Consider the following 20,049-nt stretch of genomic DNA (forward strand, 5'->3'; position numbering starts at 1 on the left):
GCCACTCTGTTTTCTTCATTTGATATGGCTGCTGAAATGTACACTGAATCAAACAGGACGGGGAGGTTTCCGCTCTCCGATGGCTCCTTAAGCCACGATATTGTATGTAATAGCTGCAATAATAGCTGTTCAAACACCACGCCACCGCACCTCCCCCAAATGTAAAGTCTGGTCCCGGGTGATAACGTCGCTGGCGGCCTGGCAGCCGTCTCAGACGTATTGTCCACGTAATGGATTTGATCCCGTCGCCGCATTTGGAAGCATTTAAGTCTCCGACCTGCTCGTGTGCATGAATAGACCCGAGTGTTACAAAGCACCTTTTGTCAACGACCCCACCCCTTGTTTTACTCCTATTTAGTTTACCTTCAGAACCAGATAAGGCCGTTAAAGTGTAGTTTACAAGCCTCAGCTTGTAAAACAGCGAGGGTGTTTATATACTGCGTTTTACTCCCTTTTTATGTTCCAAGAAGCATCCACCCCATGCAGAAGCATATTTGCCCTATTTGACCTTTTTAAGTGAAAATACATTGTTTTCAATTCAGCAAAGTTTCACATTTAAACTACGACATTTTAAAAAAAGGAACTGGAAATGACAGAGATGCTGAAAACAATGTAGTTAGCATACCAGTGGGTGCTGGGAGTCATGACACTCTGGAGGGCGCCATTTATTGTTGTTGTCCATCTACTGAGCATGTGCAGAAGACTTATTCACTGTCATGATGCACATGCACAGGAGCAGCATTTTCGAAAAGATGCACTTTCTACATTCCCGCGGAGATAAAGTGGGTGCGTTTTCGAAAAGCTCCAGCTTGAAGCTGCTTTTAAAAAGTTGCATTTTCAGTGACCAAATTAGTAAACGGGGCCTCGCTCCGTACGAGCCACACGCTCCATGTATGTCGCTTCAGTAGCTCAAGTGGCTGGAGCTTCAGTCGACTCTTCAACGCAGTTGAGACGTCTCTCTTTGTTCTTTTAGCATTAGTATTGTCCAAAAGAACTCCTGTTTTCAGAAGAAGAAGCTCTTCATTGATGATAACCAACCTCTTGGTGATCAGGGTCTGCTCCAGCGCCACGAACACCCACAGAGCCCGACAGTAACATTAGCTGCCTTGAGTAAATACTAACTTCCCTTCCGGCTGGCAGTTTGTCTCAGCTGTTCTGTCGCTGCTTGTTTTCAACAGTTCATAAATCTGCTTCTTTCAACAAGCAATAACATCCAGATTATACGGCAATTTCCTCCAACTCGAAGATGGAACCTAAACTGAGCTTAATGAGTGAATCAATCATTAGACTGACTCACACTGTGCTGACAGCAGCACTACAGTAATACAGTACCGAATACACATTATTAGGTCTGAAGGAGCCTATTTAAAATGAGACAGGTAAGTAGTGGGTTGAATGGAGCTCTAGGCTCAGTGTCAATCACAAAGGCACAATGATTCAACTATATAATCTCCAAAATGTAATATTGAGGGTTCAGTAATCAGTGAAGCATCAACAAATATGATGAATACGTTGCATCTATATACAGACAATAAGATAGAAGTACGTTTAAATGCCAAAACGAGGCATTTCTAAATAAATAAAGCTCTCAATATTCAGGTGATGTAACATCTTGGGACATTTTTTTTTGGGTAAAATTGCTCTCATGATTTCAGGTTATGTTTTTTTGTGTGTGTTCTTTGTAAATCTTAATTAGACAGGTGTGATTTTACATCAATCGAGACTTCCTCTACATTTTCACTCCATCCATTATACATTCAACTGTATGAGGACACATGAACACAAGCGTCATACATCAGCTCGTCTTACTGATGATGATGATGATGATGATGATGTCTGGAGCCAAGTCTAACCGTTATCTTTGCCCCGCCTCCCATTGAAACCACACAGCAATGTGTGGTCACATATTCACACTAAGAACCTATTTGGAGTCACCAATTAAGTCAGACTTGTGCAATTATCTTGAACGTGACATCATATGGATCAATCACTTCTCAAAGCTCCACTCATTGCCTCATGGAACTGTGGTGTGATTGCTCTCTTCATGCAGTTCTTTTGTGAGAGTCTAAACCAGTGATTCTCAACCGGTGGGTCCGCGGGCCGGTTCAGGGTGGGTCACAGACGGCTGGTGAAAAATAAATAACACTGTAGTAACTGCACAGCTCCCAATAGACGTTCAGCGCACGAATGCAAGCCTCAGGGCGCGCGTCTATTGGGAACATGTGAGTGCAGGTTAAAACATTTTGTAAAACACGTTATTTCATGTGTCTTTGTTGACGCGGAAGTATTTGTGTAAACTGCGCATGCACGCTCGCTCATACCCAGATTTGCTGTGGCAGTCTTGAAAGTATAAAACGTTCAACCGTGGGGCTCACTGTGCATCCAGAGACGAGCTGCACAAACAAAAATATAGTTGTGTTGATTTAATAGCAGTGTTGTCAACCCACAATGACCAAAGGTGAAGATAAAGACGTTTGGTTGCAGATTTGTTGTCAAATCGGACTTTTCCAAGAGGTCATTGAACGCAGCACTCCGAGAACGCGGAGTTTCGGCACAGTTTACTAGCGCTCACTACAAACTCCATGGCAGGATTCAGGATTATACTATTTGCCATCGTATTATTTTCAAGACCACGAAAAGCTGACGTCCGTCACCCTCCTCGACACACAGAAGTTTCTGGAAAAACAGCCACTTTTTTTAATGTAGCTGCAGTGGAAGCAGAGTTGTGAACTCCAGATATTTGTTCATCAGTAAAGGTATTTATTCTGGCAATAATAGTATCTATCTGTGCTGCAATGGCTCTTTATACTGCATGTCTGCATAACATGGTTTTTGTAGCCATAAATAAGTTATTGAGGGTCGATTGATGCAGCACGAGTGAAGGCCTGGGTCTGAAATGCACGGCCTGCCCCGGGTATAAGGTAAAATGAATCTCGTGATGGACTTGTCTTTTATTTTGAAAAAAATATTTTGATAAGCATGCATCAGAGACGTGCAGTAGTGACCTCTCTTCACGACAACCATCATTTGATTGACATTCATTCAAAGTTTCTGTTGATGTTTGAATGCAAGATGACGAAGCGCAACTATAACCCGGAGTATTTAAAATGTGGGGTTTTTTGTACATTGAGGATATAAAAAAGGGGCAGGAAGCCCCATTGTGTGATTGCGTGGTCTGTTGTCAACTGCTTGAGCATGAACCCATTCAAACTGAAGCTCCATTCAGCAACTGAGCGTGATCTGAGAGTAGTTCTGTCTACTGTCACCCCAGACTTTGGAACTTCATTGACAGAAAAGCACGTCTCCAACTGTCTCATTCACTTCCACAAACAACCTGGCTAGTTAAAAACTTAATAGACAAGTTTGTGGAGTGCATGAGGAAAATCCGAGCATCTGGAGAAAACGTGCCCAAAAAACAAATCCTCTTCCAGCGTTGGCTATCAAATTAAAGTGAACGGAGGACGATCTGGGGCTTCAGCCATCAAGCTGTCGGATCTTACAAGCTTTGTCAGAGACGGGTCTTGTTCCCTTGTGGTCTTTTGCCATGAAGAGTTTGTTTCCACTTTTTGCACAGAGCACAGAGTGTGGTCTGTACTTTGATGTCTGGCGTTTACCTCTTTCTTAGCTGACCTGGGAATATACTGCCAAATTGAATTACCCTGAATCGGATCAATGACGTTTTGTCTGAGTCGGACTTTTCTCATGGCAAAAAATGCTCCTGGTAAACAGGTCCTATTCATCTGTTAGACGAGTCTGGAGGAAACGAATGAATGAATGAGAGCAGCACAGACCAACATCTTTGCACGTCAAACATAGACCGGGTTCACCCTCCAGAATCACCTTGCTCTTTCACCAGGTCTTCATTGGCGTGTTAAACTGATGTTAGAGTCCTTCATCATACCCAGCTGGTCTAATTACAACCACAACAAGCACAAGATCTCTAACACATAGAATTGTGGTGGAAGTGACGCTGTTTCTTCAACCGTGCTCCATCTTCTACAGCTTTTCATTCAAAATTATCGACATGAAGGCAAAGAGAACCAGGTTGTGAAAATGTTTGGTTTTCTTCTTTGGTCATTGAGAGCTCAAGCTTACATACACACTCTTAGTGCAGGTTTTCATTTCCTCTCTATAATTCCTTTCGCTTCAAAGTTCAGGGTACAGTTATATTTTTCTTTCTTAACATTTTGTGATCCCCTTCAGAGACCCTACTGCTGAAACTCAAAGCTCACATGTTCTTTTTCATACAGCCTGTGTCCTCTATGTGTCCGCCTCCAGGTTTCTGTAATCCGTCTGCTCTTGCTCTTTGTTTCTTTACCCTACATTATCATCCTATAGGCTGAGAAACAGATTACTCAGCATATATCCTCTTTGAAAAGACGTCGCCGGCTTATTTGATGGAGCTTTCTTCAAGGGGAGGCTTCGTTCCGTCAATATTAGCGGGTGGATTAGACAATTGTTAACTGTGGCTCAGTGAACATCTTGATTCAGCTGCTCTGACTGAAAACTGAATCAGCCAAATCGTCGCTGACATTGTGGGCTACCAGCTGCATGTTTGGTCAGAGCACATCATGACTTGGCTTGTCGGTCAATGAAAAACCATCAGGAGGTACGAAAGAAAATATTTTGCACCGACTGGTCTCATCCAACGTGAGCTGGAGAAGGCTCCAGCTCCCTCCAACATGTTTGGATAAAGTCAATATTAATGCTTTATGTATGTTTTGACGCTTGTCGTTTTTGATTGGATGTCTTTCTTGGCCTTATACACATGACACACACAAAAAAAAAAGATTGACGTTCATCAGGAGAAACTTGGGTTTCAGTCCCAATGGCCTTTCACAGAAGAAAATGGGGCAGAGAAAATAGATGGAGACATCAAGACATGCAGACTGAAGGAAAGCCCCCATCCTGTTGCTGTTTGGACTCCATGGGAAAAAGAAAATATGTAATTGGTCTTCATGAGAACAGCTCTCGCTATCAAAGAAACTCTGAGAATTCAGCCATAATTCTACAAGAATAAAGCTTAATAAGAATCAGAAACTAGAACAAAGTAGTTTTTATTTTGTAGCCATCATTGCTAACAGTAAGAGTAAATGTGTGCGTACTTATGAAGTCATTCAAATCTGTTTCGACGTTTTACTTAAAAGCACGATATGTGTATATCTATTGGCAGTGGTGGAGGTAAAGTCTAAAGCACTTCAATCTGGGCTGAAAAGACCCGTGAGCAGATGACGTAATAATCATCCCTCCAGCTTGCCATAGACGACGTGCCTCAGAGTGTATAAACACTCAGCTGTGGCTCAGTTGGTCGTGTGGGTCGTCTTCAGGTCCCAGGCCTGGCGGGTTGATTCCTTTCCCCACCTCCTGCGTGGAGCTGTCTTTGGACATGAACTCTATTGGTTACCATATAAAGTGTATTGATACTGCCGTCGCGGTAAGACAACTCCGAACTGCAATAATCTGCTCTATCATGTCAACAGATGTTCCTTAAAGGGTTGTGCCAGACTCGGAGGTGTGGTTGGTCTTCAACATATTGAAAACCGTCAGGCCGTCGGGTTGTTTTAGACTTGCAGGGTTTCAGGTTTGATGTCAAAGAGAAACACACGAGGTTGAATCGGTTCCCGATGGAGGTGACGACGTCGTTTGGTGTGTGAACGTGTCCTCTTGTCTTCATTCGTTCTCTTTTTTTTTTTGTCCTCACTTCACTTTCTCTGTGTACCATCCAGCACACCTGTACGTCTCTCATCCATTTCTCTCTTGTCACGCACTCCTCTGCCTGTACTCACTCCTGCTCAGAGCCAAGATTCCTTCATCTGACGCACCATAAAACACAAACGCTCCCCTCCCGCACCGTGTTGCACTATTTTATGTTTTCACTCGCTCGGGTTTCTGCTTGGGGGTAAAATAAAAACTGATTTTTTTTTGGAAGAGGTAGGTTCCAAATGTGCATCTCCTGTTGTGTTATAGATTAAATGCCTCTGAAGGTAAAGTTACAGTGAAGGATGGAAGTGTCTGTATCCTATTCACAGAGGAAAAGCCGCTAAAACTTACATTCACCTCCATTACAAATACAGTTCCATCAATTATAGTTGAACTAGAGAAACAGATCTTGTCCAGGAATCAGACTAAATACACAATATGTACATTTATCTAAAGAGTAACTGTCACAGGTGGAAGAAGGACTCAAAATGCCAGACAGAGCAGGTGTTGAGAAAAGCGCTGCTTCATTGAGAGGAAGGGAAACACAAGGAAGGCAGAAAACCACAGAGCACAAAATGAATAGATGGATAATAACAACAACAACAACAACAACAACAACGTTTGCCTCCAGAGTTTCGTGAGTTAATGTTCTCCTCCGAATTGGTAGTTTGAAAGTTCTTCTTGAAACGTTGTGTAACCAGGGCCTGAAACATGCAAAGTGTACGTATACATCCCCAGATTTAGGAGACCCTTCAAATGCCAGAAGAGTATTTTGTCAAAGGTGTTTCTGCCAACCTCTCCCTCCTGCAGCATCGTCAAGAAGCACCGAATCCCATCTGTCCTGCTTCTCATCTCAAATGAAGCCAGATTATTCCATCGCCAGCTGTGAACCATCCTGTGCACATCTGCACCGGGATATCATTGGAGGTTTGTTTACATAGCAACTGTTGTCAAGGTTTTGCGGCTCATTCATCCGTCAGTAAATACGCGAATCTGTGTGTCGACTTGTGGAGCATAACTGATGATGGAGTTGTTTTATTGTCTTCAGCCGCTGAGTGATTTGCCATCGTTTGTAATAAAAGTGTATTTCTTCCGGGTGATGTGTTGGATTTGATGCATTGCTCCTCTGGTAAATAAAATATTTACGGATGAGAGAAAGTGGATGTTATGCTTGTTATACCTGATTCTCTTGATACGACTATCGCTGGAAGACATTGCCTTCATGTTTTCAAGTTCACATTCATTTCTTTGAGACCCATTTGGCAGCTTTTCCCCCCCAAAATCCTCTTGATTATACAACTTCAATCCAAGTAAAATCTTGAAATTGTAAATTATAAGTGGAAACAGACGTCCAGGGTAATGTTGTTATGCTTTGTTTTATGAGCTAGTATTTTAACAAGATAAAGATCCATTTCAGTAGTTTTAAAAGGAGACAATAAAAAAAAAAAAAAAAAAAAAACTCAACTATAAAACTACCAAGTCCCAGGAGAATATTTACTATGCCATGGAAAATATATGCGTAACAGCATGCAGAGGTATGTCTACACAGACACAGAGGTGCAATCAGAGAGTTTTTAATGTTTTTGAAAAAAAAAAATAATTGTATTTAACTGTTTACACAGAGACAAAGATGGAGTCAGAGTCAAAAAGTGGCATCTCTGATGGCATGTTCCTCGCATACTGCACGTTATCCCAACGTTCTGTGGTTGGCTTCGTTTGAAATGAGGAAGCAAGTATTCTCTGAAAGGTTTTTTTCGATAATTCAAGAATGCTAATCCTGTGTATTTTGTGGATGATCTTGTAAAGAGCTCTTGTTGCATTTTTTTCTCGAAATCTTGACTTTATATGACAGAAAATGTTGCCTCCAATCACATCTTTTTCATGCCATTCCTCTATCGTTTCCATGTCCAGACGGTGGATCTCTGAGCACCGACTGCTCTACACACATTAGTGTGTGTTGACAGGACGTCTTTGCGGTTGTTGTTTTGTTTGTTTTTTCCCGTGGACTCACAGTAAAGAACACAGATAAAAGGATCTGCAGCTCATATGACTGTCATGACTCATATCACTCTGTTTTCATTCATTCAGTCCCGGAGGAAGAGGCTGATCTTTTGGACCGTTTCATAATGTGGATAAAAGTGAAACATATCATATTTCAGTATCTTCTTCTATGAGAAATAAAGATTAATTCACGTGGGATTTCCTTCCTTTATGCTTTTCCGTGTTTGATGTTTTTCAGGGCTGAAAGTGTTTAAATGCTCTCTAGTGCCAGAACTTATTTGTAGTTCTTACACTTTGCATTAGTGTCAATCTGCATTTTGGCCAACATTTCATGGACATGTCTGAAGATGCTAACATAATTGTTGTCGTTCACACCTTTTTTTCCTTGACAAAAATTGTACTGTACCTGCTGATGGAGGATAATAATAGAAACCCCAATTGTCACTTTGCGGAGATGAATTTGTTAATCCGTCCCTCACCAAATAATCCACAGACACATAAAAGCTTAACTTGCAAACTTGCAAAAACTCCTACAACATACATCTTCACCGGTTCTTCTGGGAACCTTGGAGCTCTGCTGCATTCCGGAAAACATCCGCCTGATATCCCACAACAAGGTTTCATCATTCATTTGACCATTCAAGATATATTTATTGGTAGATTAATGAAAAAGCGCGTCTGTTTGTATTTGATAGTTTCTTGTTCTATGTTTTTTTTCTCCCCTCACTAGCAAGATTGTAATGTAAAGGATGCAAATAAGGTACAGCAATTTAAAGTGTGTTTAAACTGTTAAAAAAAAGTAAATAGGACAATATTACAGTTCATGGTTAAAACAATAAGTTCAATTCGGTTCAAAGTGATTAAAACTAGACACCCCCATAGATTAATATTTTTCTTTTTTACATTGCAAATAGAGTTTAAAAGACTCAGAGTTATACTTTTCTGGCAGCTGCAGTAGTGTGCTACTCTAAAAGGCCAGCAGAGGGCGGATGTGTGTGTTTCAACAAAGAGGAAGAGCCAGATGCTTGGCAGAACAGATTTCAACCCTGAGGTCAAAACAAGCCGGCTCAGTTTGAAGCTCTCTCTCTCTATCATGATGACTTCATAGATATGGTCAAGCTGCTGTAATTAAAGTTAAAAAAAAGATGTGACACTGAGTGATTCAGCTTCAGATAATTCATCCATATAGAAAAAGTAATAATTTATGAAAGTGATAAATGTGCTTGAACAAGTTCATACAAGAGTTGATACAGATATTTCTGATTTAAACGATTCAGTCTGCTTGCTGGTCCATCCACTATCATGGATGGATGCTTTCAGAATTGACTTTCTTACATCTGTTAAGTGTAAAATATATTTTGTGCTTTTGTCATAATCATTAACTAAATTCAAAAGAATAATGCTTCATTAAAAAAAAAAAAAAAAAAACATAATTCTGAAAGAAATATGGTCTGTGACAATTAACTCAAATGGCTGCTAAAATATGTTTATGTATCATTAAAAACATGGTGTTGATGTATATCTATTTCAGGGTTAATTCAAAGTATTCAAAATAGACAAAGTCATTTCTGTTTCAATGACTTCAGAGGACATTGCACTGAATTTATGGAATCTGATGAAATATCAACTTGAATGCAACCTTAAACTGTATCTTCAAGATTGATGATACCCTTGTGGGGATTGACACACACATGAAAGCGCTGTCTATGTGCGTGACCGTAAATTTTCAAACGCTTTCTCCAGTCAGTCCGTCCTTGAGTTCAGAGTTTTCTCAGGTTCAGGAGGCCGCAAAGAGCAAAACCAGGACACCCACACAAAAACACACCTACAAGTCTGTGGGCTCCACCAATCGATGCAACGCATTTTTCACTCTATGTGAACCTAAGTACAGGACGGACTCTACTAGGGTGGTGTGCCAACAGGTTTGGAACCTCGCAGAGGTTGTAAGAGTAGGACTCACACACATATTTCACCTAAAGCTCACCTGTGTTGAACCGACTGGAACCTGCATAATACATAAACCATTCCATTTAGCTGCAGGCTGAGAGAGAGAGAGAGAGGGAGAGACAGAGAGAGAGAGAGAGAGAGAAACATACATCCTGACATTCCTACGCTAAGAAGCCAACAAGCCGACACACAGTCTGTAGACTGGAGGGATTTCTTCATGCCCGGTTCTTCATCACACTCACATGACGTGTCGTAAAAGTACTTCACTTAATTCAAATGGTGAATTCATCCTTATTTGATCCCTGTGATGTGGCTTCGGGTCTGTCATACATATATTAAACAGTTATCTGGAGGTTATGACGGTTCTTTGGGCTTTTTTGAACTGGTTTATAATTCACAGGTATATTCATTTAAAGAAATGAAGAAATTGGAAGATAAAAATGGGTTTCAGTGAGGTTCTTGAAAAACATTGAGGTTGCTTGAAGATAAAATTGCATGCGGATGTGAATACGAGTGTATATGACTGTGTGTCTGTCCTGTGATGGACCAGCAACCTGTACATTGTGTTGGATGGATGGATGAACATGGAGCAATGTAATAGAAGAAGTTGTTTAAACTCTGCAAATCAAAATGCCACAAAACTTTTACAAATAGGCAAAACCAAAGAAAAGCAAGATGCATTCCTATGGAATCTTCTATGAACCTTTAATTCTTAGCAACTCTGACAGTCCGACTTACACATCTGATGTCATCTTATACATCTAATACAACTTTGACTGTCAATACTGTCCCACTTACACATCTGATGTCAGCAGTCTCACCACCCTGGAGGTCATTTTTACCCAGCAACGTACATGTAAGTATTATCTCATTTATGAACTTTCATTGACAGATTATGATGTGTGATCCAATTAGTGATCCAATGTGTGACCAGATTAGCCTACTTTGTTGTTAGCTAACAGTATTGTATTTAGGTAACACGGTATTGTGTTCGCTAACAGTAGCCGGCAGTATTGTTATATGATTGATAGTTTTCTGTGCATTTTAAACATTGTCCTTTCTAATCTTTTTATTTAGTTATCTAAAGTAACATGGCTTGGAGGCCAGCGAGGATCCCTGTGGACCTTGTCATACAACTGGTCCAGGACGGATGGGTTATGGGATGGTCCATAAAGCTGCAGTGTGTTTTTACTCAGCATTAATTGTTGCCATCGCTAATTAATTGTGGTGTACCTTTATTAGAATTGTGATCAGTTGTGTTTATATATACCACCAATTCAGAGCTTTTCTTGAGGAATGCTTCACGGAAGAACTAATCCAGTTCGTCACTGGTGAAGGAGGCGACCAGATCGAGGAATCACGACAGCCTGGGACGACACCTGGAGACCTTGCTGCAGTCGTCCTCCTCTAGACTCCAGGTCACCCAGGACATCAAATCAGGCGCAGAAATCTGGGCGTAGTTCTGGACTGTAATTTCAGTTAAGTTGTTAAAGATGTAGAGCAATGTGGGACTGTTCAGGACATGAAATATAAATGAAATGTCCACAACTGATGGTTGATCATTGAGTTTTAAACGTTTATTGTGATCGATAAAATACATCTTTTAATTACACAACAAAATATGCTTTAAAAAAGACACTTTTGATCCAAATCACATTGAATTTAATACAAGGGATTATTTAAGCCTTTAATCAGTCCACAAAAACTAACCTTTCCTCCTTCAATTAGCACCTCACTACACGTGTGTGTTGCCTCATAATCAATCAAAGTGATCTGGTGTCTCCTGGTGTTGAACTTAACACTCAACTTGTGGAACTTGTACATTTAACACTTTTCCTTTGTCTACAGTGTGTTGTGAAGCTCTCCCGGTGCGTGGCTCCCGCCCCCCCTGCTGCTCCTGCTGTCAGCGGCACTTCAAGGTGAGTTCACTGTCCACTTCTGGCTCTAAATACACTTCTGGCTGTTTGTACCTACATGAACATCATGGCATTCAGCTTGCTTACCAGAGCTTTACTTCAAGCTCCGAGTCACTGCACAGCTAGAAAACCTCTGTTTATGGAGTCTCAGTGAGACCTGAGTGTGAATCACATTAGGATGTAACACCATAACATCCTATTACATGTCGATTTATGTTTGAAATCTTCCTGAATGCTTGCTCTGAACGTTTGTTTTTGGTGCCTGCAGGAAACGAAAGCGTGGCAGCAACGATGGCGATGTGGGGCCGTACATCAAAAAACCACCCAATGCCTACATGCTGTTCTTAAAAGAGCAGCGGCCCGTTGTTGCCACCGAGCTGGGGCTCACAGGAAGTGCCGCTACGAATGCAGAAGCGGGAAAGAGGGTAAGTTGTCGGCTCCTACATGTAGGAGAATCAAATTCATTACCCATGTTTAGAAGCTGGCTTGTCTTTGTGTGTGTGTGCTGACAATGTGTTGTCATCTGTCCACAGTGGAAGTCGCTATAACGGGAGCAGCAGGAAGTATATTATGAGGCGGCCAGGGCCGAAGCCAAGCTGCACGAGGCCAAATATCCGGGCTGGTCGCCCTCAAATAACTATGTATGAACTCTCTCCTCACCTTAAACTCAATGTTCACAAGACGTCACTAAAACTGCTCAAAAGTTTGTTTAAAAAAATTTAACAAAATGTATTTTCTGTTTTTAGGGGAGGAAAAGACCGAGGAGACGAGGTAGTCGCAGGAATGAGGGTGAAAACACTCTACAGGCACCAAGCCTTGAATACCCCACCTGCTTCTATCGGGATAAATTGGGCCGGACACACTACTTCCAGCCACCAGTCGGCTCCTGGTCCCCCCAGCCATAGCTTCCTGCTGCCGCCTCAGCAACCTCCTGTACATAAATAATCAAAATCAAAGCTTCAGGTGCAGGAAAAAAGAAACTGGGTGATGTAGATATTCAATCTGACCCCACAACAGTTTGTTCTTTTTGTGTCATGAAACATGAGTGCAAGCTTCCTTCATTGTAGTTTTGTCAGGCGCTCTTCTATTATCGGGATGCCTGCATGCAGCAGTTGCTGGACTTCACCAGATTACAAACAGAGAAGGACAGTCAGCTGAGAGCTATGGAGGCTAAACAACAGCTCATGGCCTCCCAGCTGGAGGAGAAGGACCGCCAACTGAGAGAAGCCCTGGCAGCCAGAGACTTGCAGGTGAAAAGATATGGCCAGATGAAGACTTTGAGTGAGAAGCTGAGGGCGGACAGTAATAAACACTGGGAGGTGCGGTGGGACATGAGGGAGAAGGAGGCGGCTGCGAAGGAGGATGCTCTCATCCAAAACCACCAGCAGCAAGTGGCCCAGCTCAGTGCAGAGCTCAACACCGTGAAAGAGACCCTGCAGACCCAAGAAACTCAGGTCAAAGACACCATGGTCTCCCAGCTGAAAGAAAAAGACCTCCGGCTGAAAGAAGCTCTGGCGGCTAAAGAACTAAAAGAGAGAAGATATGTCCAGCTGAAAGCCGTCAGCGAGAAGTTGAGGGCCGACAGCAATCAACACTGGGAGGTGCGGTGGAATATGAGGGAGAAGGAGGTGGCCGCTAAGGAGGAAGAGCTCCTCCTGAAACACCAGCAGCAAATGGCCCGGCTGAAAGCAGAGGAGGAGGCTCTCTCCAGAAGCCTCAGATCAGCCCAGAACACCGAGGACAAGTCTGGCAGCAGGGGGCTTCAGGAGGAGGAGGTGACAGCAGAGATGACCTCTCTGAAAGTGCAGCACCGCCGTGAAAAGACCTCAATGACCCAGACCAACGGGGAGAATCTGCCCAAGAGCATCAAGGTAGAGATCCAGTGTCACCCCTTTGTTTGTTTTCCAGCATTTCACCTTGTTCATCTTGTTTGGATAAGTGCTGTTTGAAATGACAAGTTGCAGATTAAAGTTTATGGTTTTAAAATTCCCTCAATGACCCTTTTCAAAATGTTTCCAGCTTCAACAGAAGGAAGCAATGAAAATTTAGTTAACTACTGGTCCAGACGGAAACACCATCCCACACTACTGTCTACAATAGTACCTGTAGTTTGGCCTATGGAAATAGTTTGTTGCTAGTTTTGTACATCAATGTGACTTCTGCGGTTTTAATTTCATTACGTAATTGTCCAGTTTGGAATGATATTTTACCAATTTGTGGTCACGGTTTGAACACGTCCTCAATTACCCTCTTTACTATTTCATTGTCACTTTTATCACTTTAACACTACAGTTCTCCACAAAGTTCACCAGAAAGACAACTATCCCAAACATGCTGTGAGTGGTGTATGATGCTTATTGTGAGTCTTCACACCACAACGTTATGGAAAAACTCTTTATTTTTATAGACTTTATTTGGTACTTTATTTTATAGACTTTATTTGGTTTCTCTTAAAAAAAAAAAACTCACCTGAAACATTTCATACCAAAACCGCACATTTATTTATTTATTTATTTATTTATTTATTTATTTATTTATTTATTTATTTATTTATTTATTTATTTATCTATTTATTTATTTGTTTGTTTGTTTGTTTGTCTGTTTGTTTATTTATTTATTCCTTCATTCCTTCATTAATTCATTCCTTCATTCATTTATTCGTTCATTCGTTCTCTTCGCCCCGCCTCTTGCCCTCTCTGGTGTCGCGGGTTTATGACGTTTTTCCCTCGGTGTTTTCAATGGCGGTGGTCGACTGCTAACTGAGAGGGAGACAGAGAAAAAAACCCCACAACAAACGTAAAACAATACCTTCGGAGAGGAGACAAGACTTATTACTACAAGAATGACGAACAGAACGTCTTATTTCTATGACCCGGACGTGGGTAACTTTCATTACGGTGAGTGAACCGAGAGCTGCTGCTAACGGCAGCTACATGCTAACAGGAGCTACACGCGAACCGCAATCTAAACCAGAAAAAATCTAGATTTTTCACATTTAATCTAAATATCTGCACGACGCGTAATCTCCGAGAGCTTCTATGTTCATGCCCAGTTCTATTTCGCCTCAGTAATGACTGCAGTGTCGCACAGCATCATCAGCTTGCTGTAGCAGCTGGATGTAGCTTCACTGAGAGTAAAGCTCATGTTGATGTTTTATGATCCTCTCTAATATCACATCTCGTTTTGGTATTTTTAATGAATTTAGTCTCCCTCTTCAGTGATGTGGTCATGTCAGGTCTATTTAGTCTTTCTGCGATTGTGTTGTGTCTCATTATAGTGCTACTTTATTGGAATGATGGTAATGTTATGTTACTGGGAGTGATCCTGTAATCTATGTAAATTGTCGTGGTTTGAGTTTTAAGGGTGAAAAGAAGGGTGGTTGATTGTAAAGAAAAGAAATTGGACAGGGGGTTGCTGAGAATAACTTTACAAAATCTCCATCCGTCACTGTAAAGACGGATCGCACACAGACACAGTCTGAATGTATACATTTAAAGACTTTCCATCCTTGGCTTAGTGGAGAGTCCTCTTGTTTAATCTACGACATAATTATTCACATAAACAGATGAATTCCAGGCTTCACAGCCAAGTCACTTTCATTCCAGTCATTTGTGGTTTTCTTCTGTTTTGTTATCCGTTTTTTTTCTATTTATTTTGTTTCTCATTGTCGTCATGTTGTGTTTTGTTCAAGGCAGTTTTGTGTCACTGCAGTGTCAGCTTTCTTACTTGTTACTTTGCGTATCTTTTCATCATGATTAAATTTTTTTCTGTGTCTTTCTGTTGATTGTAGATTAATTGGAGTATTTTGCCATTGTCTGCTTTGTATGTATTTTTTTGCTGCATGTTGTGTGTTGGTTTAATCTTCTTTTATGTCTTTATGAGGAGGTTTTATGTACCTTTGTTTTTTTTGTCATTTGGGATAAAATGTAAATGAACAATCTAGCTCAAAACTCATATGCAAGCTCCAGAAATTGGGTGGGGTTAGGAATCCATTTTTTAATGGGGCATCAAATATAAGACCAATGCATCTTTTTAATTGTCATTCCCACAGTGTCATAAAAATGGTGTGGGACGTCAACAGAAACTTTTTTGGTATTTCTTTCCATATGCATAAATGCTGCAAGTGCTCCATTCGTATTTTGCTAGTTTCTTTTTCGCGGATGGACGACGCACGCTTACGTTAAGCGAGCATTAGTCAATAAGCTGCGCTCTGAATGATAAACATGTGTTTTTCCAGGCGCCGGTCACCCGATGAAGCCTCACCGCTTGTCCCTCACACACAGTCTGGTGCTGCATTACGGCCTCTACAAGAAGATGATGGTGAGCTGCAGACTCTGAGGCCATTCTGAACCCTTCACTTCCTGTGGATTTAACTGCATCGTGTGTGTGTGTGTGTGTGTGTGTGTGTGTGTGTGTGTGTGTGTGTGTGTGTGTGTGTGTGTGTGTGTGTGTGTGTGTGTGTGTGTGTGTGTGTGTGTGTGTGTGTGTGTGTGTGTGTGTGTGTGTGTGTGTGTGTGTGTGTGTGTTCAGGTGTTTAAGCCGTACAAAGCCTCGCAGCACGACATGTGCCGCTTCCACTCTGAAGACTACATCGACTTCCTGCAGAAGGTCAGCCCCAACAACATGCAGGGCTTCACCAAGAGTCTGAACGCCTTCAACGTGGGAGACGACTGGTGAGTCCAAATATCGTTCACGCTGGGGTAGTCACCACACCAGAATTTCAGTAGTCGATACCAATACCTGTGAATTTCCACGATTCTCGACACTAATTTGATACCACAATTTAAAAAAACAACAGAAGCCATGTACCTTTAAATTCACACATTTATCTTTTTTTTTTTCTAAGACGGCAGGTTTTCTTCTTGCTCTGTGCTGCTCACACGCGTTTACTGCCCCATCAGTTCTGCCAAGAATCCACATGGCTCGCCGAGTCAAAAACTTGTGTAGTCGGTTCTGACAATACCAGAAAAAAACAAGTATTCGAAGTTTTTTTTTTCTTTTTTTTTTTCATGTCTGCATGGAGTTGTTACCGAAATATCGGTTCTCGCGACAACCCTCGTTCACGCTGCTACAAAACTCCTCAAGTGCGCTTTACTTTGTTAACCAACTCACCAATACACGTGTGTGTCTGTGTCTCTGTCAGTCCCGTGTTTCCAGGTCTGTTTGAGTTCTGCTCCAGATACACTGGAGCGTCTTTACAGGGAGCCACACAGCTCAACCACAAGGTATCACACACATACACACACACACACACTGATTCACAGCAGCTTATCGTCATTATTCCTCATGTCTGTTGTTGTGGAAGTGGCTGGTGGTTGTGGAGCTGCTGCCAGGATTTGTCATAATCAGAACTTGGAGGCGCTTAATGGCGGCTGTGAGTCCATTGAGTTGAGCCGGTGCAGATGACTAAATGACTACAATTTGAACGATTCCATCGAAGTACTGATGTACATTGTATTTGTTCAGTGTTTAAAAAAAAGAGGGTCACTTCACACACAGGAAGCAGAGCTGTAGATCCATCCTCACCCTGTCATATATGATGGATCGGCCTTGTTTCTCTGCTTGGTCACATCTCAAGAGGCTCGTTTGATGTTTTTCATGAACTTCCCGTTTCCTCCGCGTTCCAGATCTGTGACATCGCAATCAACTGGGCCGGAGGTTTGCATCACGCCAAGAAGTTCGAGGTCTGGCCGTCTTGCTTCCTTTCTCTCCATTGAGACGTCTCTGTGCGGCTCACTCACCCTCTCCCTGTTGCCTCCGCAGGCGTCGGGATTCTGCTACGTCAACGACATCGTCATCAGCATCCTGGAGCTCCTCAAGTGAGGCGACTCCCCCGTCAGACATTCACACACACGTGTGTGTGTGTGTGTGTGTGTGTGTGTCTTTCTAACTGTGTGTGTTGCAGGTACCACCCCAGAGTTCTCTACATCGACATCGACATCCACCACGGCGACGGTGTCCAGGAAGCCTTTTACCTCACGGATCGCGTCATGACCGTGTCCTTCCACAAATACGGGAACTACTTCTTCCCAGGCACAGGTGCGTCACAGACCCCGTCCTGCATTTTACAGAGCGTCTCCCGGTCATTTACCGACCGTTGTGTCCACCAGGGGACATGTACGAGGTGGGAGCGGAGAGCGGCCGCTACTACTGCCTCAACGTTCCTCTCAGGGACGGCATCGACGACCAGAGTGAGTGGCCCCGCCCCCAAAACTACACGTCACTCTTGAGGTCAATGGACAGAAATGATGATGTGTGTGTGTGTGTGTGTGTTTCAGGCTACAGGCAGCTGTTCCAGCCCGTCATCAAGCAGGTGGTGGACTTCTACCAGCCCACCTGCATCGTCCTGCAGGTCAGTGTCCAGGACTTTCTATCTGTGTGACGCTCAAAGTGTCTCAGCTTGTAACGTCTCGCCGTGTCCTCCCCCGTGACAGTGTGGAGCCGACTCTCTGGGCTGCGACCGGCTGGGCTGCTTCAACCTCAGCATACGAGGCCACGGGTGAGCCAGAAACACGTCCCTCCGGTAGACGTCACCGTCACGGGACTCTGACGGAAACACGTGGAGACATTAGAAAATACAACTTTTAAGTTTCAGTAAATAGTTTTACTGCAGATGGACGACTGGAACATTTCAGATGGGATTTGATGTTCCTGCCGCTCGCTGCCGACAAGTGTTTTTTCACCAAAATCCTATCCGCTTTGACTGCCAAGCATTTAGCTTTTTTTTAGCTGAATCATCAACCAAAGTCACACTATTCCCAAGTTTTTCATACGTTTCGATGCTTTGTGTGTACTGGATACAGTTTTCACCAAAACCCCTTTATCTTTAATAAGTCATTGCACACTATTCCACAATTTTCTTGCTTTTTATGCACGTGCTCCCAACAGCTGTGCAGAAGAAAAAGAATAAAACAAGGGGTGCAGAGGATAGGGATCTTTGCGCGTCGCCTCTTAAAGAGACAGGCGCGCAGAATAACGTTTGCTTGCTCGTCGTGAGTGTGGCTGCTGTTGTGTGTCTTCCAGGGAGTGTGTGGAGTTCGTGAAGAGCTTTAAGATCCCTCTGCTGGTGCTGGGAGGAGGAGGATACACCGTGAGGAACGTGGCTCGATGCTGGTCGGTACCGGAGGCTGGGCGGGCCGGCGGGGAGACGCCGGGAGGATGAGGTGGGAATAAACGTGTTGTTGTGTTTCAGGACCTTCGAGACGTCTCTGCTGGTGGACGAGTCCATCAGCGACGAGCTGCCGTACAGCGGTGGGTTGTCCTTCCTCCGTGTTTCATCTGACGTTTCTATTTTTTTTTTTTTAAGTCTGATTGTGCGTTCGTGTCCTCCGCAGAGTATTTTGAGTACTTTGCTCCGGACTTCACGCTGCACCCGGACGTCAGCACCAGGATAGAGAACCAGAACTCCAGACAGGTAAGAATGCTATGTAGCAACACCACCCCCCTCCTCTTCCACTCCCTCACCTGACACGCCCCCCTCCCCCTCTCTCTCCCCGTGGCTCTAAAGTACCTGGAGCAGATCCGACAGACGGTTTTCGAGAACCTGAAGATGCTGAACCACGCGCCCAGCGTCCAGATCCACGACGTGCCGTCCGACATGCTGAGCTACGAGCGCAACGACGAGCCCGACCCCGACGAGCGGGGCGCCGAGGAGAACTACACCAGGTGGGTGGAGACGAGAGCAGAGCCCAGGAGAACTGAGACTCCCCCTGGGGGAGGGGATCTAGTCTTCCAGATTCACTGGGATCTGTTGTGATGATCAAACATTTGGCCAAATAAAAACAGGGCGGATATTCGCCAATCACTATCCGAAGCACAGAAATTGCAATTCAGATCACCTGCTGTATGGACATGAAAAAAAGATGTAGCATACAAAATAAAAACACAAACAATACTGAAAAAACAACATTAATGGGTAAAATGATTGTATAGAGGCACAAACAGGTAGAAATGACACTGAGACGTCGACAGGATTTCTCGGCCGGTGGATAATGATGCATAATAGACGACGAGCTGCTGTCGTCAGACTGTGAAAATGTGCAGCAGACTTTGGTAAAGCGAACACCGTCTCTGTCCATCGCCCTCCCCAGGCCCGAGGCCGCCAACGAGTTCTACGACGGCGAGCACGATAACGACAAAGAGAGCGACGTGGAGATTTGACCCCACGCTTCTGGAAGGTCTGAGGAGGCCGATCGAGGGAAGGAAACTGCCGGAGTCTTGGATTTACCCCCCCCCCCCGCCGGGACCCATCAGTCACACGTCCGCTGCTTCTCCTGGCTCAAATCTTTTTAAGAAGTCTGAGGAGGCCTTTTAAGTCCCCGTGGAGCCGTAACTGAACGGAGGCTCTTTACCTCTCATGTGACCACCTCCTCCTCCTCCAGCGCTCTACACTTTCTGTAAATACTGTGAGGGAAGAAGAAACGCTCCCCAACAAACTGCTTTTATGTGACTTTTGATATTGTTGTCAGCAACTTGTTTGTAATAA

The 20,049-nt window shown here is 43.3% G+C and overlaps 1 protein-coding gene across 1 annotated transcript; it reads left to right on the top strand.

Moving 5' to 3' along the window:
- The first annotated feature begins 14,312 nt into the window (after nt 1-14,312).
- hdac3 (histone deacetylase 3) lies at nt 14,313-20,028 on the top strand. Its single transcript, XM_080502239.1, has 15 exons — nt 14,313-14,461; nt 15,802-15,884; nt 16,095-16,237; nt 16,708-16,789; nt 17,192-17,248; nt 17,328-17,383; nt 17,470-17,603; nt 17,675-17,755; nt 17,843-17,916; nt 17,999-18,063; nt 18,588-18,677; nt 18,757-18,815; nt 18,899-18,978; nt 19,072-19,229; nt 19,655-20,028. Exons 1-15 carry the CDS (start codon nt 14,407-14,409, stop codon nt 19,722-19,724), a joined length of 1,287 nt encoding a protein of 428 aa, XP_080358365.1. The 5' UTR covers nt 14,313-14,406; the 3' UTR covers nt 19,725-20,028.
- The last annotated feature ends 21 nt before the right edge of the window (nt 20,029-20,049 follow it).

Source organism: Blennius ocellaris (assembly GCF_963422515.1).
Source record: "Blennius ocellaris genome assembly, chromosome: 9".
Classification (NCBI taxonomy): Eukaryota; Metazoa; Chordata; class Actinopteri; order Blenniiformes; family Blenniidae; genus Blennius; species Blennius ocellaris.